This window comes from Narcine bancroftii, chromosome 7 (genome assembly GCF_036971445.1).
Source record: "Narcine bancroftii isolate sNarBan1 chromosome 7, sNarBan1.hap1, whole genome shotgun sequence".
Taxonomy (NCBI): Eukaryota; Metazoa; Chordata; class Chondrichthyes; order Torpediniformes; family Narcinidae; genus Narcine; species Narcine bancroftii.
The window spans coordinates 184,126,221-184,148,804 of NC_091475.1; the positions used below are offsets into that span (position 1 = coordinate 184,126,221).

The 22,584-nt window shown below is 36.2% G+C and overlaps 1 protein-coding gene across 26 annotated transcripts in view; it reads left to right on the forward strand.

Moving 5' to 3' along the window:
- Window positions 1–22,584, forward strand: part of nbeaa (neurobeachin a) — a 1,045,297-nt gene that overhangs the window by 919,039 nt on the left and 103,674 nt on the right. For all 26 annotated transcript variants that reach the window (XM_069891655.1, XM_069891654.1, XM_069891651.1 and 23 more), the window contains one exon: window positions 19,508–19,627. In XM_069891655.1, the coding sequence (XP_069747756.1) occupies window positions 19,508–19,627 (120 nt within the window). The remainder of the gene's footprint in view (window positions 1–19,507; window positions 19,628–22,584) is intronic.

Below are 22,584 nucleotides of genomic sequence, written 5' to 3' on the forward strand. Positions count from 1 at the left end.
CTGCATCTCATTTTTCAATATTGTGTCCATTCTGCCTGCCATGGTAGCAGCCGTCAACTCCATTTGTGAGATAGTGACTGGTTTCATGGCCTTTCCCATTCCAAATCCATAATGTGCCTGATCCTTGTTATCATGTAGTAATAGGTAACTAACAAATCCATAACCGTCTTCACAGGCATCACCAAAATGATGCAACTGAGCATACTTAGTATTACAGAACAAACATTTCTTCACAACAGGCAAACGTTCATTTCCCTTAACTTCTTTATCCACCACTGTCAAATAGGTGACAAATGTATTTTTTTAAAGTTTTGGTTGTGGATACAATTTGGACTTCTCAATTTCTTTACTTACTTTTTGACCACCTTTGACAATTCCATACACTGGATCTGTGACAATGTCCATTTACCCTTCAATGAATTCCACCAAATCCTTAAAAGTAGCTGTCACATGGTTTCTCCATAGTTCTCTCATCTGGATGGGTAATTCATTTATAATGATTAGCATATTGTTAGGTATGTCAAGCTCTCAAAGGTGGCCAGTCTCCATCATGATGTTGCAACTTCTCTTAGAAAGAGGGTGTAAGCTTATAAATTCTTCATGTCATCTGGTCTTATTGATGACAATGAAAGAGCCTTCTGTACTTAAGCTGTAGAAATTTTATATTTGTTGCCAGCAGGCTTCTTTAATAACAACTTCGCCTGTATGAATCCTTCATTCAGAGCCATATGTTGGCAACTCTTTACAAGATCTCATGGTTGTCAACTTGTGAACTACTGCAAATAATATAAATAATCCTCTGAGTTTTGACACTTAATTTCAATACTGTGTTCAAAGCTTTTCATAAATGCTTGGAATTCAAGATGGTCACCATCAAAAACTGGTATCTTGGGGGACGTGCCACATTATGACGTGGAGTTGACTGTGAATCCTTTCACTCTCCGAAAAGGTTTTAAAAAAAGAGTTAATAAAGGTTGAAGAAGTTTTAAAAAAGTAGAAGGAAAAGTTGTTGGAAATCAAATAAAGAACACAAGATGTCACCAAAGAAAGAAAAAACACCTGTAACTCCACAAAAAATTGAGCAAGAAAAAGAGACAGATATGGAAGAGAGGCCTACTTTGAAGAAGGATCCTGAAGCTGTCCGGAAGGTAGGAGTTGGTGGAGAAAAGCCTGGAGCTGGGGAGACCTTGGACATTGCTGTACATGGTCTCCCCCAACAATGGCCATCTGCTATACGAGAAGAAATGACTCTGTGCATGTGCAAGGAGTCGCGCATGCGCAGAGCACAGAAAAAAAATGGAAGCAATTTTAAAAAAGACCAAGAAGCTTCCAGCTCCAGTGATCAGGATGAAGATCAAGAAGAACAAGAATTGCATCTAGAACAAGGAGCTATGACTAAAAAGACAGAAAAAAATGAAAGAGACTTATATATTTACAGCTGAAATAAAGAACTACATGGAAAACTTCCAACAACCTTCGATGCAATTAAGAGCAGAAGTTAAAAAGTGTAATGAGAGTATAGTTGAAAATAAGAATTTTACAAAGATGGAAAGAATGATGTAGCAAGTCGTTAAGAAATTTGAAGTGGTGGAAGAGAAAATTAGAGCAAATGAATTTGAAATTCAGAGTGTTAAGGAGCAGATGGAAAAAAATTCAAGCTGAAGCAGCTGCAACAAAAGAACAACTAACTCAAAAAATTGACAATTTATAAAATTTTAGTTGAAGAAAAAATATAAAAATTGTGGACTGAAAGAAGGCAATGAAGGTCAAGATATGAAGAAGTTTTGGCAACGTTGGATTCCGCAATCCTTGGGGGAAACTGAATTTCAAGGAGATATTGAGATTGAAAGAACTCATAGAGTATTACAGCCGAACCCACAACCAGATCAAAGTCCACATCTGATATTGGTTAAATTGCTTCGTTATGAAGTGAGAGAAAAGATCTTGGAACTGGCGGTGAAACAAGTGAAAGAAAGAAAATCACCATTAATTTCCAATGAAAATAAGATTTTCTTTTATCTTGATACAAGTTTTGATATGTTGAAAAAAAGAAAAGAATTCAATGCTGTTAAAAAATGCATTATGGAAGAAGGGCTATACCTTAGTCCTAAGGTATCTGGCAGTATTGAAAGATTTTGTTCCAGACGGGAAAAGTAGATTCTTTATGGAACCCAATGAAGCAAAGGTGTTTGCAGATTCATTGCCTGAGAAAGAGAGAGACAAGTAGTGAGTAATGTTTGCAATGAGAGATAATACTGAATGATTATAGCTGATAATATAGAGGGAAAAAGAAAATATTTTTAAAAATTGAGAGCAAGATTATGAGGGAGGAAAGTTTTAACCTGAAGGATCTATAAATAAGTAAAAATGTGTAAATGATAAAGATTATTTAAATCTAATGCAACAAGGAACAGTATAGTAATTAGAGAGAGTTAGTTGGGAGTGAAGGACTAACTTCTACAGAATCATGAGTGCTAGTGTGGTTTTGACCGCAGCTCATAGATCAGGGTTTTAAAGATGTAATTTTAATAATGTAAGCCTTTGGAGTGGGAAGGGGGGGGGGGTTCTATATTTTTCTGGTTTTCTTTTTCTCAATACAATTAAATATATCAACAACATTAAGAAATATGATATTAGTGTTGTAAAAATGAGAGGGATGGGAGTGGAAGAATGAATGGTTAGTAGAGTTAGTAAAGAGATGTGATGACTGGAAAACTGAACTTTATTAGTATTAATATTAACGAGATACAGAATTAAATAAAGCAGAAAAAATTATTAGTGTATATGAAAAAAGCAAAAATGGACTTTGTCTTTTCACAAGAAACACATTTGACAGAAAAAGAACATGAAAAATTAAAAAGAGATTGGGTAGGAACCGTAATAGCATCCTCATTCAACTAAAAAGGTAAAGGTTCAGCAATATTGATCAATAAAAATTTACCAGTGAAAAATGTAGATATAGCAAGAAGATGTGTTATGGTAAATTGTCAGATTTATTCAGAACAATGGACTCTAATGAATATATACACACCCAATGTAGATAATGGTAAATTTGTACAAGAAATTTTTATTCAGTTACCAAATGCCAAGGGAAAAATTATAGTAGGAGGAGATTTTAATTATACTTTGGACCCTAAACTGGACAGATCAGGCAATAAAATGATGAAAAATAAAGTAACTAAAATAACAATAGATTTAATGAGAGATATAGCATTAGTGGATATATGGAGAAGAATTCACCCAAGTGAAAGAGGTTATTCTTTTTGGCATAAAACATATTCACGAATAGATATGTTTTTAATTTCTGCACAACTTCAATCTAAAGTGCAAAAGGTAGAGTATCAAGTACGAGTTCTATCTGATCATTCACCTTTAATTTTGTCAATTTTATTGGAGGAAGAACAAAAGATAGGTTATAGGTGGAGATTAAATACAACGTTGTTGAAGAAAAAATAATTTTGCGACTTTATGAGACAACAGATAAAAAATTTTCTCGAAGCTAACAATGATTGAGTAACAAGTTTATCATATGGGATTCTATGAAGACATGTCTAAGAGGTCAAATAATAAGTTATGCTTCAAAAGTAAAGAAGGAATATATGAAAGAGATGGATCAGTTGGAAAAAGAAATAATGAAATTAGAGAAGGAAGTGCAAGAAAAGAGGAGAAAATAATACTTTTAGAATCAGAAAAATTTTAATATAATACAAGCTTACAGAATGGAGAGAGATATAATGAGGTCATAACAAATATATTATGAACTAGGTGAAAGAGTTCATAAAGTACTAGCATGGCAATTAAAAGCAGAGTAAGTTTCTAGAACAATAATTGCTAATAAGAAAATTACTGGTCAAGTTACTTATAAAACACAGGAAATAAATGATAATTTTAAAGAATTTTATGCCAAACTTTATCATTCAGAATCTTTGAAAGATGATAATAAAATAGTAGAATATTTGCGATGTTTAATTGCCAATGTTAGATGAAGATTAAAAATTAGAATTATCTAATACTTTTTCTGAAATATAAGTTTGAGACCTTAATGTCATTACAGAATAATAAAGCACCAGGTGAAGATGGTTTTCCACCATAATTTTATAAAGAATTTAAGGAATTATTAGTACCTGTATTAATAGGGGTATTAGACCAAATAAAAGAGGTGCTTGGCTTACCAGAATCTTTAAAACAGCTTTAATAACAGTAATTCTGAAGAAAAGGAAGGATTGTCTACAATCTTCTTCATATAGACCTCTATCACTACTGAATACCAATTATAAAATTGTATCAAAATTATTAGCTAATCGATTAGCTAAATTTTTTACCAAAATTAATAAATATGGTTTTATTAAAAATAGAAGAGTGGCAGATGATATAGTTCAATTCTTAAGTTTGATAAATGTAGCACAAATTAGAAAGATACCAGCAGTAGCGGTTGTGTTAGATGAAGAGAAAGCATTTGATAGATTGAAGTGGGATTTTTTTTAAGTACTTAATACATTTGGGATTCCAAATACTTTTGTAAATTGGATAAAAGCATTAAATATGATCAGCCAAAAGCAAAAGTGGTTACAGATATACAAATATCAAAACCTTTTTCGTTAGAAAGGTCATCTAGACAAAGTTGTCCATTGTCACCTTTTATATTTGCAATAGAGCCCTCAGCAGAAATAATTAGAAGTGATAAACAAATTAAGGGATTTGAGATAGGTAATAAAAAGCATAAAATTAGTTTGTTTTCAGATGATGTTATCGTAAAGTTAATAAGACCAGAAAGATCATTGAAAAAGTTGAATATGAGATTAATAGAATATGGATTAGTATCGGGTTATAAAGTTAATGTTGATAAAAGTGAGGTTATGCCTACGGTTGATATGAATTATTCACAATGTAAGAGATTGACAAAATTTAAGTAGCAAAAAGAAGCCATTAACTATTTAGGAATTAAAATTGACAAAAATATAAAGAATTTATTTAATTTAAATTACTCACCACTATTAAAAAATATAGAAGAAGATCTGAGAAGATGAAAAGATTCACTAATAACATTATAGGATGGGTGAATTGTATTTAGATAAATATTGTAATTTTGGAAAAAATATTCATTTCAATCATTACCCATTCATGTGCAAGAAATTTTCTTTCGGAGTTTGAATAAAATTATACGAGAATTTATTTGTAAAGGTAAGATGTCAAGAATTGGTCTTGAAAAATTAAGACGGAAATTTGATCAAGGAGGACTAAGATTACTGAATTTTAAAAATTAGTATAATGCAGCAAAATTAAGATTTTTGTCCTCCTGTTATCAAATATGTGAAAAAACAACTTGGGTTCAGATTGAAATGAATTAAATTGGAGAAACTATCCCAGAGCAAATTTTGTATAAATGGAATAGTGAATTGTTTAAAGGAAATATGGAAGTACCAATTTTTAAATATATATTGAAAATGTGGAATGGGATTCATATGGAGAGAGTGATTACAAATTATCAATTTCCAAAAATGTTGTTAAAACAAAATCAATTTATTCCTTTCTCTTTGAATAATTCTTTTTTTGATAATTTGTATAGTAAAGGTATACCGAGGTTAAAAGATTGTTTTTTGGATATTTCTGTTTAACTTTTGAGCAATTAAAAGATAAATATAATATACAAAATAGTACAATTTTTGCATATTATCAATTAAAATCATATTCTAAAAGGAAATTAGGAACAGATTTGAGACACCCAGAACAAAGTCACTTTGAAAATATAATTACAGATACTTTTATTACCAAGAAATTTATTGCCAATATGTATATAAAATCACAAGAAACTAAAGAAAAAGATTTATATAGATCAAAAGTATGGTGGGAGAAAGATTTAAATATACAAATCCAAGAGGAAATATGGTCATAATTGTGTCAAGAGAGTGTTACAAATATAGTTAATGTTAGACACCAAATGGTTCAATATAATTTTCTTCATCAATTATATTATTCTCCACTTAAATTGAATGGACTTAATTCTAATTATCCAGATAAGTGTTTTCAATGTAACAAGGAAATAGGGACCTTTTTACATTCGATATGGTCCTGTGTGAAAGTGGAACAATTGTGGAAAGATTTGAGTGTATTGTTAGGATGAATTATGAAGTAAAGATATAAAAAGATCCAAGAATATTTCTACTTGTGAATATATATATGAAGAAAATTGAAATGAGATAAATATAAAGATTTTTTTTAAAATATAGCCATACTAACAGCAAAGAAATAAATGTATAGTGGTAACGTGGAAAAATGAGATTTGGTAAAAAAATAGACAGATGGCATATTGGAATGCAAAATTGTATAGCTTTAGAAAAAAATACATATAGTTTAAGGAATCAAATTGAAAACTTTTATTTAAATTTGGGAACCATATATGGATTTTATGAATAAAAGTCCATCCACATCCTCCTCTTTGCCAACCCCTCTCAATTCGTAATTATAAAATATAGTCAATGAATATATATGTAGAAGTAGGTGTTCTTTATTTTTATTTTTCTCTCATTATTCTTTCTCTTTTTTATTTATTTTGGGGGGAGGGGGAGTTGGAGAGAAAATTAAAAATTTATTGTATCTTTTTATATGGTTTATTAAGTTACTATATTGTTGAATTTATACTTTGTATTGATACAAATGATAAATAAATTTTTCAAAAAAAAACTGGAATCTTTCTCTTGAGCCAAGAAGATAGAATCTGTAACTGAATTAATAATCCACCTTGTCATGCTTGGATGTAAGTTACTTTGTTCACCCAGATTTCTATTATCTGTCAGGAGCAGGTGATATTCTGATTCGCAAGATGGCGTTAGGCTCACATCTCTGTCCGATGGGGGTCATCATTAGGGCTTGAGAGCTGGTATCACCATGCCTAATCTATCTAGTTCAGGACCAAGCATGTCTTGTGACTGTAGCACTGGCTCAGCCTTGGTATTAAATATTTTCTTTTTCTGTTGTCCTTCCTCAAAACATGACATTTTAGATCATTTACTTTGAGTACCAGATACCACTATAGAGGACACTTTCCAATCTCTCGAATATTCCAATTTAAAAGCAAGCCATCTTCACAGAAACATAAGCGATGATATTCCAAATTGCTATCTTATTAATCCAATAAATGAAACTCTGTAGATGCAGCTGTAAATAGCTTTAATTCATTGATCTAAACAGATAAACATTTTGTATAACTTTGCATCAAGATTTTCATAACGATGGATAAACAAAGCATTTGGCTATATTTAAAGACTTCACGATATAAGACAATAATAAGAGATGATTAATAGACGATTAAGATGAAATAAGATGAATTCAAAGAAAAGTATTTTGATGCTTTCACCTCCTCCATGGTTCTTTGAAGAATGAAAGCAAGTTCCCTGTTCGCCTGGATATTACAACATATGATGTCATAATAACTATGGTAACACTACAAACAACAATCTTTCTTAAAGGGATAGTCATAAAATTAACTAAGAGCCTTCTAGTGCCTTCATCCTGGTCTGATTAACAACAATTCTTTTGGCCTGTTCCAGTAACTCCTTTTGCCTTTTTTAGCCACATTTCCTCCCTTCTTGGCTGCTCATCCTGTATCTCCTTTTCCATCCATAGTTGTTGCCATTTTTGTTCCTCTTCTCTTCGTAGTGGCACCTATGTTATTCTTATCTCCTCCTCCTCTTTTCAGTCCAATTTAATTTGAAGCATTTTTTTTTTCCGCTTCAAGAGCTGCAGTGTCTGCCTGAATCTTTAGACATGTAGATTCAGTACTTGAAGCTCTGGAGCCTGATCTAGAATTCTTCTTACTTCTCCTGCTTCCAGCATTTGACACACTATCCTTAGGTCCTATTTCATCCTGCAAGTTAGATGTTGCCTTAATATCTAACTCAGTCTCCATTTTGGTTTGGCCCATCCTCCTCCTCACCACCATCAATGACTATATTTTATAATTACGAACTGAGAGGGGTTGGAAAAGTGGAGGATGTAGATGGACTTTTATTCATAAAATCCATATATGGTTCCCAAATTTAAATAAAAGTTTTCAATTCGATTCCTTAAACTATATGTATTTTTTTCTAAAGCTATACCGTTTTGCATTCCAATATGCCATCTGTCTAATTTTTACCAAATCTCATTTTTCCACGATACCACTATACATTTATTTCTTTGCTGTTGGTATAGCTATATTTTTTTTAAATCTTTATATTTATCTAATTATCAGCTTCCCTTTCCAATCCCATGCCAACCTGTTCGTTGTTGGCATTCTGCATTGCCTAGCAAGGCCCATCATGAACTTGAGTTACAACATCTCATATTTCAGTTAGATAGTCTACAATACAATGGTATGAAAATTTATCACCTTATGGCTGATCTTAGTTTCTATTCATTTCTTTTGCAGTAATTCTTTGGGATCTATATCCTGAGCAGCTGAAATCTTCTGGTTTTCTATTTCCTCATTCACTCTTGCTTGAAGAATCGCTTTGTTTCCACTTCTATCTAATTGCCACCTTTGCAATTCTTCTTTAAGCTCCATGACCTTCATCTTCTTGGCACATAGCTCTTTTGGTGTGACAGCTTCAGTGGTGGCTACCATCTTATCTATTCAGCTGACCATTGCACTCAGACAGCAAACATTCACAACATTAACTCCAAAACCAAAACAGTCCTCAAAGAACAAGTTGCAGTTTTTCCAAACTGTGTTCTAACTTGCAATAAATGCACAGAAGGAATCCTTTAGTAAGGCTTACTGCTCCTTCAATGGGCTTGGTGCTGCTATTGATAATTGTACCTCCATGTTTGATATGCCTTAAAAAGAGCCCAGTCGATCCAGTCTGAATTCCAGATCCAATTTCCAACTTTCTGTTGTCTTAAATTCCATCTTTTATTGACTAACAAGTCAATAGTTCCTCATTTATTGACCGATTGTCATGTCTATCTTCCTTTACAATTGCCTGGAGGGATGAGAATGTCGTTGTTGTTTATGACTTGTTCAAAAAAGATCCATACCAAAGTTGTGTTGAGGTTTCCAAAGATTATTAAATCTTATATAGGTTACTACATTTCTTACAATTTTGTTATATGGTACTAAAACTATGATTAAACAATTAAATAATGTTTAAGATGATACTTAAAAAGGTCAATAAAAGTTTTCAGACCATTTCAAGCCTCTCCCTCACAGAACAAAGGGAATAAAAACTGACCGTTTATTTTCAACATTCGTCTACACAGACTTCTTGCAGAATCTTCATTTTACCTTTCCACCTATCTTCAAGTAGTTAAGCAAAATTTATCTTCAAATTATTGGGTAGAAAAATTAAGAACCTTGAATGCAATTTTCTTCTATAAATAAACACAGAAGCAAACATTTACTTTTCTGTTGATGACATTGCTAACATTAATAAAAATATCCTTTCATGAATTACTGAAACTAACTTTCAAAATAATCATGTTTATTCAAAATGGAAAACCATGTGTGCAATGTAAATAACTATAGTTAGCTTACAGTTGAATAAGGTTTGAATGAACATAAATATTTCACTGATAGACTTCATAGCCCTCTGTGCACTGTACACAGTTCCACCAATCTTTGTGTCATCTACCAACCTATGAACTTACCCAACTATATTTTCACCCAAGTCATTTCTAAATATCACAAAGCGATACTGATCCCTGTGGAACCATGGCAAATGGACCTCCAGCCAGAATAACCCCTTTCCACCACCACCGCCCTCTGTTTTCTCTGAGCCAGCCAGTTCTGAATTCAAACTATCAGTACACCATGAATCGCAAATATTTGTACTGTCTGCATCAGCCTACCATGAATATTTTGGACAGAATTGTTTTGAGAGTTAATTCTTGAAACGTTATGTTTATTAAGGTAAGCAAAGTTATCAACAGAAAAATAAATGTTCTGCTACTACATTTAAGTTCAAACAAATTGCATGCTCATAGTTCCTAATATTCCACTAATTAATTTCAAGAACATAAATTTTGCTTAACTCCCTTAAGAGTCTGTGTTTTGTCTCACCAACTTGGAGGAGGCCATATTTGGAGTATCAAATACAGTATATGAGGGTGAGGAGGTACACATGAATCTTCGGGACCATTTTGCAGATCATCTGCACTCTGTCTGCATTTGCCATCGCAAGCTCCCAGTTAATGCCATTTCAACTTCCCTTCCCACTCCCATGCCAACCTGTTCATTGTTGGCATTCTGCATTGCCTAGCAAGGCCCATCATGAACTTGAGTTACAACATCTCATATTTCATTTAGATAGTCTACAATACAATGGTATGAAGATTTATTTTTTCAATTTCAGGTATTGAGTTCCTCTTCTTCTTCCCTGGCTCCATTTTAGTCCCTTTCCCTTTCTGGCTTCATCCTCTCCTGCCGGCATTTCAAACGGATTATTCTCCCTCCTCCCTTCTTCTGCTGCCATATGACCATTCCCAACAGCTTACATTATGCCACCATCGTCACTTTATCAGATTCCAGCACCATCAGCCTTTGTCTCCATTTATGACCTCATGACTCACCCACCTTATTCCTATTTTTCTTTGTTGCCTCTATCTTCCTTTGTCTAGCACTTGCCAGTCAACTATCTTTGTTGATTATTCTTGGTTCACCAATTCCCCACTGGCTCCTGCCCAATTCCTCCCACCCTGTTTATATTATACAGGCTTTCTCCCCTCTCTACTCCCAGTCTTGATGAAGGGTTCCAGTCCAAAATGTTGACAGTTATTTCTTTTCCACCTACAATATTCTGCTCAGTCCACTAATTTCCTCTGGCAGATTGTTGCTCCTAATTCCAGCATCTACAGTGTCCTGTTTGTCTCCCGCATAAGGGATACTTGCCTTCTTTAACTAGAACACCAAGATATTGAACTGCATCTGGCATTCCTTAGCCTAGTTTGCAACCTTCTTCTCTGTCCACTGAATCATACATTTTCACATTGTCAGCAAACTTCTTCACCTTATCATAAATATCCTTGTCCAAATCACGCACATGTATTACAAAAAGCAAGGGACTTAGTACTGAACCTTGAGCCACTCCACTGGTCACAGTCCTCCAGTCTTAAAAACTGCCCAGTACAACCACTCTCTGACTCCTGTCACTGTCAACTTTTTATCCATTTAGCTAATGAGCCTCTTATCCTGTGTGCCCTTACCTTCCATACCAACCCACCATGTTGGGCCTTATGTTCTACCAATATCCATATATAACATCCACTGTTTTGTCCTCTTTGTCAAAAATTTATATCAAGTTTGTGAGACACAATTTCCCACTCACAAATCCATGCTGGCTCTCCTTAATTTTCTCTTGGCCATACAAATGTTTATAGACTCTACCTCTCAACATCCTCTCCAGAAGTTTCCTGATCATTCTCATCAAATTAACAGGCCTGTTGATGCCTGGATTATCCTTACAGCCCTTTATTAAATAATAGTACCACATTTGCCATCCTCCACTCCTCTGGAACTTCTCCTGTCCTCAGCAATGAGTTTAAAATGTCTGTCAAGGCTCCAACAATTTCCTTCCTGGCTTCCACAATGTTCTGTGATGCACTTGGTCTGTACCTGGAGATTGGAGACATCTCATCACTATACACCTTCATCCCCCATACAAAAGGCCTCATAGCCCTTTGTTGTTTTTTTCACGTCAGTCCCAAACAGTCCCTCACCTCCTCTACCTGGTAGAACTTGTTCTCACCCTCAATAACTTTTCCTTTGACTGATCCCACTTTCTCGAAGTTAAAGGAGTAGCTATGAGTACCCACATGGTCCCCCACTATCCCTGCTTTTTGTTATCTATGTGGAACAATCCATGCTACAAGCCTATACAGGCAAGGTCCTCAACTTTTCCTCTTGCTATTTCGACGACTACTTTGGTGCTGCCTCATCCTCCCATGTTGAACTCGTCAACTTTATCCACTTTGCACCCCACTTCCACCCTGACATCAAATTCAGTTAGTCCATCTCTAACAACACTCTCCCTTTTCCCAATTTCTCTGTCTCCATCTCAGGAGACGAACTCTCAACAGGCATCCTTTACAAATCTTCCAACCCCCATAATTACCTTGACTATACCTCTTCACACCCTGTCTCCTGTAACAATTCCATTCCTTTCTCTCAATTCCTCCATCTCTGTCGCATTTGCTTCCTGGACGAGATCTTTCATGCCAGATCATCTGAAAAGTCTTCCTTAAAAAGTTTGACTTCCCCTCTATCACCATCAATTTGGCCCTCACATATCCTCTATTACCTGTATATCTGCCCTGCCCCCTCCACCCTCATGTGTAACAAGAACAGGATTTCCCTTGTCCTCACCTACCACTCCACCAGCTGCCACATCCAACATATCATTCTCTGCCATTTCCACCTACTACATGATCCCACCGCCAGACACATCTTCCCATCTCATTCTCTCTACGTCTACCACAGGGACTATTCCTTCTGTGACTTCCTAGTCCACTCCTCCCATCACACCAATCACCTGCTTGGCACCTATCCCTGTGACTGCAGGAGATTCTCCACTTGCGCCCACATCTCCTTTCTGACCACCATCCGAGGGCACTTTCAAGTGAAGCAACACTTATCTTGTGAGTCTGCATGGGTCATCTACTCCATCCAGTGCTCCTGCTGCAGCCTCCTCTACATCAGAGAGACTGGATGCAGACAGGGAGAACTGCCACAATAGCCTCGATCCCCACCCCATTTCTTTGTAGTCCATGGTGTCATGTACTGCCAGACTGAGACCACCCGCAAAGTGAAGGAACAACACCTCATATTCCATCTGAACACCCTCCAATAAGATGGCATTAACATAGACTTCTCTATTTTATGCTGGCTCACCCATCATCTTTCTGTATGTCTTCTTTCCTCTAGCTCTCTCTCTCTCTCTCCCCAGTTCTTTCTGTCTCCTTTCCCCCAGCTCTGCTTTCACAGAGCCACAAACCTCCACTCCCCAATCAATAATCACCTTTTCTCTCCCCTGTCCTCCTATCCATAATCCAGTTAACACCTTTTGTCTGTTGGTCTGTAGACCTCCCCCTGCCCATTCTTCCCTTTCCCCATCTTTAGTTATCTCTCTCCCCTTCTAATCCTGTTCCACGGTAAAAACATTCACAGGATATTTATTTAAAATCTTGTTAATATACTTACAAAATATTTTTGGATTCTCCCTTACACTGTAAGTCATCTCATTTTATCTTGCTCTTCACTTTCCTCCTACATTCCTTATAAGCTCAAGGATTCCTTTGTACCTGTGTGTGTGTATCTGACATAAGCCTCCTTTTTCTTTCTGATTTATTCCTCTATTATCTCTTGTTAACTAGACTTTCTTTCCCTTTGCCATTCCTGTCCTGTACCCTACAGTGAATATGTTCTTCCTTGACCCACATTATCACTTACTTAATCACCTTCCAGTTACAAGTGATCCTCCTTTTACACTCTACCATTTGTATCCAGTTAATTATTACTAACTCTTGGCTAATCATGTCCAAATCAGCCTTGCCTCAATTTAGGATTCCAATTTGAGGATCAGTGTAATCCTTTATCATAGCCATCGTAAGGTTAATGGAGCTGTGGTAACGATCCCAAAGTGTTCCCCTACCGATATCTCAGTTACCTGATCAGTTTCTTTCCCATGTACTAGGTCCAATATTGTCCCTTCCTTTGAAGGCTATCCACATATTGTTGTGGAAAGTTTTCCTAGATACACTTAACAAATTTTACTCCATCCAATCCCCTAACCCTGGGTTATTTATTTTAAATGTTGGGGAAGTTAAAATCACCGACAATAACATCTTTGTTATTTTTACAGTCCTCAGAAATCTCTCTCAATATTTGATTCTCTGGCTCCAAGTGGCTGTTTGATGTGCTATATACTTATAGGTGACTACTTTTTCGTTCCAGATTGCCACCCACAATGCCTCACATGATAGTTCTCCAGCAGTTGCCTCTCTAAAGACTGCTGCAATATCTTCTCTGACTGATATTGCAACCCTTGCACCTCTCTTCCCACTGTTGCTATCACACCTCAGACACTGAGCTGCCAGTTCTGGTCCGAAATATTTCTAAATTACAAGAAACATTCAGAAGCATTGTAAAGCCTTGACAGCTTTAACAAGTGCCAAATCTGGGTGCAAATCTTTGCTATCAGTCAAGGTTTTCAGAAGAGTTTCATGGGTGAGGTTTTCTCTTGCTTTTGCTGTCTAAATTAATGTCATGGGAGGCCCAGGTGTCATCCAGGTCTTGTCACACTTCTAAGACAATCTATGCCAATTTGATCTCATTTCTAGATGTGGGTCTGGTAATTGCACAGAATCAAAATATATTAACAGTGTGCAATTGTGAGTCCCATTGAACTAAATCCAGACCAAGCCACAGCTTTGGCAAATTGCAGGTTATCTTAATCACACTTATTAACCAAATAAGAAGCTAATATATAATATATTTTAAATTAGTTGAAATATTAAGCAATATCCTGTTAATTTCTTTTGAAAAAGGCAGAAAAGCACCCACACTTAAATGGAATAAAATACAATAATAGACTTTTCTTCTTTAAATAAATAAAAGTAATTGCACATTCTGGGAATATCTGTACACTGAACATTCAGAATACGTGGATATTTTCATACATTTTATTGCCTATCCTGAAGGAGAAATACAGTCAAAATATTGTGAATAATTAATTTGGTCTCCCTTCCCATTTATTTTATTGATTGAAGTTCTGATTAGAATTGGACCCGTTCCCATGTTGCTGTCCAGTTGATTTCTTTGTTTTGATTTGTGCATTTTCTGTGTCTTTTTTTGATGTTTACTGAATGAATCAATAAAATCAATAAAACTTTGACAAAGAAACTATGATGCAGATCTAATAATCTTCCAGTAAACTTCCTTTGATTTGCTGACGATGAGTTAGAGACAGCTTTGTGTAAAAATTGATTTAATTGCCTGATATCTGTCTCCAGATGGTACATTGATAAACTTTAGATCTAATTAAACAGCTGGGTGACTATAAATCGTACAGTAGACAAATGTAAGATCATTCATAATACCATAAAAGTTTATGACAGAGTAATAAGGTATCGTATCTTTGTTAGCTGTCGGCTCAGACACCAAATACGAAATCCCATTTCTTTGTATAATTTTGAGCCCCACTCCACTCCTTTTGGTACAAGAAATAACAAAAGTGTGCATTCCAAAGGATATCCATATAAATAACATCAGCTGTCTTGCTGAAGTTTATTCACTGAAAGTTTAATGTCAATGCAATGCAACAAGGGTGATCAAAAAAAGAGGCTCTACTTATAGGATAAGAGTAAATAAGTTAACCTAATCTTTACTGCTTTGATGTCAAACCTATGTTTGTAATTCTCTGAACACCCTGTCCCAGATTTTATCAGAATTTCTCGATTTAAGTGCCAAAAAAAGTTTAGGACTTGTGCTTAAATATGGAAGTCCTGAGCTTATCAATTGAATTTGACTAGTTAACCCTTCTCCGCATTTGGGCTTCCCATAAAAATTGTTGGCAGAGCTGAAGCTTGTGGAAATTCCCAATTATTTTAAGTGGAGAACATCAGAACCTGCACCAGAACCTGCATCAAGGCCAAACTTTTAATTTTGTTCTTTAAACTTTGCCAAAAAAAAAATCTCTGTCACATTTTATTCCTATGGAACTGAATGTTTAGTTTAACATGAATTGGAACAATAAATCATATTTCTAAAATAATCTGTATTTTTAAATTATATTTAAGAATTTTTAAGTACTTTATTTGAGTTCATTTTTTATTTCCACATTTTTAAATTTTTAAAATCTTTTAAAATGTTTCTGAGAACTTAAGAAGACAAAGCAGAACTAGGAACCTTAGACTTCCTCTGCCATGAAAAAAGATCATAGCTAATCAAACCTTGTCCTCAACACTTTTCTACATGCTCCTCAAAATGCTTTACTCCCCCATTGTCCAAATATCTGCCAATCCCAGCCTTTAATATATTCAGTAGCCCCTTTTACACAGAGCTGTAAAGCCAGCTTTTATCTGCCTTTCAAGCGCTATCTAAAAAATTCGAAGGTACATTGGGGGGGGGGGTTCTAGATTTACCCATCTTCAATCCACCAAGGTAGGTTCTCTCTATGGTGAAGCTTTTCGATGTAGGATCTATCTAAAATGGTTGATGTGTGCTTCAGGGTCGAAATGGCTAAGGAAGATGACATTGCGATGTTGGGTCTAGAAAAGGTTCATTGTCAGTAGTGGGTAGAGCAATGGACACTACTAGGCACATAGTGTATGAATGTTGGCACCACCTGTGTGAATTTGATTTAGTGGGTCTGGACACAAGGGTTTGCAATTATATGTAGCTTTTGTTAACACACAACAATTTTTAGAGAGCATGGTAAAATGTTAAACAGTACACAATTATTGCTTCTATGTCCTCTGGTCTTATAAAAGTGCTGAATACAATTAGCTTAGCCTGCCCATGTAAATGCCAATTGAAGTTGGCAGGAAAAGCATACCTCATGCATTAATTCAGATTACAATTTGATTACCTATAATATCAACTTTGGAATTTTTATAGACACTTAATACGCTACCATGCATTTGTTGGCAGATAGCTACAATTGCTGTAATGCAAAACCAATCTGTAATCTCAATTTCAACAGCAATAACAATTGTATTTTTTGTTTGTATGTCTATCTGTGAAAATTGCTAAAATCAACAGAAATAGTCAACCATTTATAAACTATGTGTGTGCTTTATTCCTGTAACATTTTCCACACTCCTTTATACTGTAAACTGTGTGCGTGTGTGCTTTACTCCTGTAAAATTTTCCCACACTTCTTTATAAGCTGTGTGCCTATGTGCTTTATTCTTGTAACATTTTCCCTTGCTCCTTTATAAACTGTGCGCACGTGCTTTATTCCCATTACACTTTCCCACTCTCCTTTATAAACTATAAATGTGTGTACTTTATTCTTCTAATATTTTCCCACTCTCCTTTATAATTGTATGTATGTGTGTTTTATTCCATTTAACATTTTCCCACTCTCTTCTATAATTGTAGTGTGTTAATAAAAGCTATTTGTGAATGTAAACCCTTGTGTCCAGACCCACCAAAGCTGATTTTTTTCTCAACACAACACATCACTCTAGGCACCGATGCTGCTGTGCTACACATCTCGCCTCTTTTGCTTCGGTAAGCCAGCTTGTTGTGTAAAAGGACTCACGGAGCCAGCTTTTTTTCTGTTCTGTGTGAACAAGCAAACTAGCTTCCAAAGATGGGTCATGTATACAATAATACTACAGCTTTTCAGTATAAAGGGGCTAGTAACTCAGTCCCTTTCAAGGATTATAAGGATTCATGACAGAACTTTCTCCTGTTCTCCAGGTTTCATGGATCATTTTCCCCTCCCACCCCCAGTGTTATTTTTCCAGTGACAGACATTAAGCTAATTTCTTTATGTTTCCCGTCTTTCTTGAATACAAAATTACATTTATGATTTTTTAATCTGCCGGGCTTATTCGAGAATGTGGAGAATTTTGAAAAGTCATAATCATTGCATCCACATTCACAGCAATCACTTTTGTTTTAACATCTGAGGATGCAGACAAAATGTCTGTGGGACATGACTCTTAGACCCATTGATTCATATAACCATATAACAATTTACAGTATGGAAACAGGCCATAATGGCTCTTCTAGTCCACACTGATTTATATGAAACACCACTAGATCCAACTACCCACTCCCTTGCCCATAACCCTCCAACCCCCTCACACCCATGTAGTACTCATCTCTTCTTCTTTCTTTGGCTTGGCTTCGCAGACGAAGATTAATGGAGGGGTAATGTCCACGTCAGCTGCAGGCTCGTTTGTGGCTGACAAGTCCGATGCAGTATTCATCTAACCTCCTCTTAAATGACAGAATTGACCCTGCCGCAACTACTTCTTCCTGTAGATCATTCCACTCAGCCACCACTCTCTAAGTGAAGAAGCATCCTCTTATATTACTCCTAAAGTTTTTGCACCTAACCCATAATTTATGACCCCTTGTTCCAATCTCCCCTACCCTTAGGGGAAAGAGCCTATTCACATCTACTCTATCTATTCTCTTCATAATTTTAAACACCTCTATCAAATCCCCTCTCAACCTTCTACACTCATCTGGTACATTTTTAAGTTATAATGATTTAAGTACCTCATCTTCTTTTGTTTCTGAATTTTCAACTGTATTGGGACACAGTCAGTTAATTTAACATGAACAGATGCAACATATTTATTCAAAAGTACAGAAATGTCTTTATTTTCTTTCATCAGTCTTATTCTGTAGAGGCAAATATTTACATTAAGATGGTCACTTCCTTTCCATACCCTTGTTTAGCTTTCTCTTACTAATATACTCTCAGGATCAGCATTAACTGTCTTTACAACCTTTTCAATTATCCTTCCCTGATTATCAAATGTTGCCCATTTTCTGAATTGCATCCCAATTTGATGCTCTGCTTACTTTCGTAGTTCATCATCCTTTCTGTGGAAACTTTATTTCTCGTTGGAGTATATCTTTGTAGCAAATTATGAAATGCTCCCTTAAATGTCTTCAATTACTAATCTACCATTTCACCTTTAAATCTAATTTACCCTGATCTCCAAATCTGGATATTAAATTCTTCATATCCCAACCCAATTCACAAAGCTGACTACCTACAATACATGCCAAAGATTCATGTTTGGAATCCTATTTTTCCCATACCAAACTTTGAAACACATATTCAACTCTCAGTTCTCATAAAACTTGTGCCAATTTCCACAAAGCTCAAGCAATAATCCAGAGATTATTAACGTTGTAGTTTTGCTCCTAGGGACCTGCAGAGACCATTGCAACTTCCTTCCCACTCTTTTCTTCTCCTGACCCAAGAAACTTTCAGAAATAGTGAAACACTGACCGTATTGGCAGGTGGGTAGGGTTATACTAACTGTCAAATGGTACCAGAGATTTCACATATAGAGATTGTTGGAGTCCACCTCTTCTGCTGCCATTTAGATTTGGACCAGGACTGTCTGGGGTGGCAAAATTAGGCTCTGGATTCAGAGAAGGTGAGTTTGAGAAAATTGGGTACTCCAACAGTCGGCTTCATTCAAGAATTCTCAGAATTTACTTTCCTGTGGGAATTAGAGATCTCTTATGCAGAATTGTGATTCCAGACTATTTGAGCCACAAAATACATATATTTTGTTCTCATATTGTGATATTATTATCTTCTTCCAGTTGCATGTCATTATTAAAATTGTTTGATCTTGAAAACAAACAAGATAATCAAGGACAGTGAATATTTATTTAAAAATTATTAACATTGATGAAGGTCGTTCTGTTGGTTATATTTATTGCATAATAATAATACCTTTCTTCCTGCAACAAAAACAATATTTTATTGATCAAGCTTCATTCAGCAGTTATGTACTGTTTAAATTCATACGAATATAACTTTGTTTTTTTTAGGAGCCATTTACCACATTTTTTCTTAATGCAAATGAAGGAAAATTCGATTATCCAGAGCGAACATTTTCTTCCATAGCAAAATCATGGAGGAACTGTCAAAGAGACACTTCAGATGTTAAAGTATGTAAAAGTGCTGACTTCATTTAAATCTTGAAGCAGTTATGTTCTTGTTCATTTGTATAAATTGATGCATGTACAACAAGTATCAGTGCTCATTACTGTATATTTTAATGTTTGGAGGAAGTGAGTACCAATATCTTTTACTTCTAACATTGCAAGTAAAGTACAAGTAGATTGCCAGGGAACATTTTAGATTTGGGTTGATACCAGCTGGTAATACAGGTATATCAAAGAATAAAAATAATGTTCAATATGCTGTCTCAGATATTTTCACAAATTTACAAGTAAATAATATGTTCCATAAAGTCTCTTTAGATTTTATGATAGGGAAATCATGTATGACTAATCTGTTCTTGGAGTTCTTTGAGGTTATGTACCTTAGAGTAGATGACGGGGCAGCAAGTGGATGTGATGTATTCTGATTTTCAGAAGACTCAAGATAGCAGTCCATACAGAAACACATGAATAAAGTTAGGACATCAGAAGCTGGGGTAATATACCAACTTGAATTAAGTGTTTGTTTACACAAAGAAAACAGAGAATCAGTGGATTTTTTTTTTTCGGTTAGCAGATTGTGATGAATAAAGAATCACAGAGAGGGACCAAATGTAATACTTCCAAGTTTCCACAAAGATAAATGGGAATGTTAGCTATTATAAGGATGGGAAGAGACTGCAGGAGATAGACACAAGCTGAATGAGTAAAGCAACAACATGGCAGATGAAATAGTGCAAAAAGATAGAAAAAAACCAGAAATATGGAGTATTGTTGAGTGCAAGATTCATAAGCATTGGCGTTTGAAGGGATTTAGGAGTTCCTATGCATAAATCATTAAAAGTTGACATGAATGTGTAGTAGGTAGCTAGGAGCTAAGGGACCTTTATCGCTAGTGAAATTGAGTTCAATCATAAAAATCTAAAATATTTATATCTATTTATTGAAACTATACCTTTATGTATAAATGTCATTATTATGTACCTTGTATTGTGTGTGTATGTGTGCGCAATATAAACTAGAGAAGAGCTGTTTAGTTGGGCTGTACATGTACAGTCAGGTGATAAACTTTAACATGACAATTATGTAGGGCCAAAGTGAGGCCATATATCAATTTAGTTCAGTTTAAATCTATTGTCATTGTATTGAGGTATAGTGAGAAAATTCATTTTGCCTGCAATCCAACTGGTCAACCCATGCATAGTACAGCAATAAAAACACAGCTATAATTCAGCATAGAGCAAAGACAACATTATTACACCAGTGTGAGGTTTGCTCAGGAGACTATTAACAGCAGGAGAGAAATTATCCTTGGATCTGATAGTGTGTGATCTCACTTTTTGTTTATCTTCTTCCCAATGGAAGGAGGGAGATATCCTGGGTGGGATGAATATCTTAATATGTTGATGGACTTTCCAAGGGTGTTGGAATTGTATATTGCAGATGATGGAGGGGCATGTACGATGGTCTGAATTTCACTGTCTTGGCTGAGCAGTTTCTGTGCCACGCAGTGATGCATCCTGACAGGATACTTACCATAGTGCATCTACGGAAGTTTTTGTCGGATGCAGATATGTTGAATTTTCTCAAGCTTCCAAGGAAGTAGAAATACTGGTGCATTTTCTTGGCCTTTGCTTTGATGTGGTTGGATCAGAACAGGTCATTGATGTTTGCAGCAAAGAACTTAAACCTGTCTACTATTGATGCTGACAGAGGATTGAGCTTCTCCCCCTTCTGAAATTCTGAAACCAGCTCCGGAGACGCACTGGCATTGAGGGAGAGGTTGTTGTCCTGGGAACAAGCCACTAGTCCCTCTATCTCTCATCTATATTCAGACTTCTTGTTATTCAAAAACCAGCCTACAACAATGTCAACTGCAAATTTATCAATGGAGTTTGAGAGGTGTTAGCCATATGATCATGGGTGTACAGAGAGAGTATACTCGAGGGCAGAGAACACAGCCTTGTGGGCCTCCAGTGTTAAGGATGATTGTGGAAGAGTTGTCACCAATCATCACGAGGCCCTTTCAAGTTGCCATGTCAAATGAAGTTAACTAGGAAATTTGCCCTGTTAGTGCCCCACTTACGCGGCAGCTTGCGCACTGACATCACAGGGAAACCCCTGGCTGAAGTGCCTGCTGCGATTGAGGGAGAGAGAGGGATCGCTGCTGCAGGGTCCGGGGTTGAGAGGGAGGCCACAATCGGGGGGAGTGAGGTCACTACCATGGGGGAAGAGGCCATTGGGGGGGGAGGGGGTGAGGAGAGGGATCATTGCCATGGGGGGGGAAGAGAGTGAGAGGGTCATGAATTGCCGTTGCTGCGAATGCCACTCAGGTTGTGACTGCTCAATGCTCGCGGCAGCAGGACGTTGCTGGGGGAGGGGGCACGATTAACAGGGTGCGTGTTGATTGACAGTGGGGGTTGCAACTGAGAGGGGGGAGGGTAACTAACGGGGGGGGTGGCGAATGATGGCCGATGGGGGGGCAGGGGAGATTTATCGATAGTTCCCGTGAGTGCATGACACATCACTTACTGTGTCATCACGGGGGCAGGATCCCCCTTAAATCACCAGGTTGGAAGCACCTTTGCCCCAGTAATCGCAGCTGGGTCCCAGGAGGACTACCCAGGTGCTGCAGCTTAAAAGTGCCTATTGATTGCAGTCTACAGGACAGGAAGATGTGGCTAAAATTGGAGAGGAGTGTGCTGAAGCCAAAATCTCAGAGTTTGAAATGATTTTATTTGTGACTAAGATGTTGAACTGTTGTGTACAATTTTGGTCTCCTCACCTCAAAAAGATATCCTTTCTACAGAGAGAGTATTGTACTGATCCATCAGAATAGTTCTTGGGTTGGTGAGTTTGTTATATGAGGAGAGATTGAGTCCATTATGAGGAAGAGTGGATGAATGAGAGGTGTCCTAATTAAAATGTACAAAATTCTTTGAGAACTGGGAAGGGAAACTAAA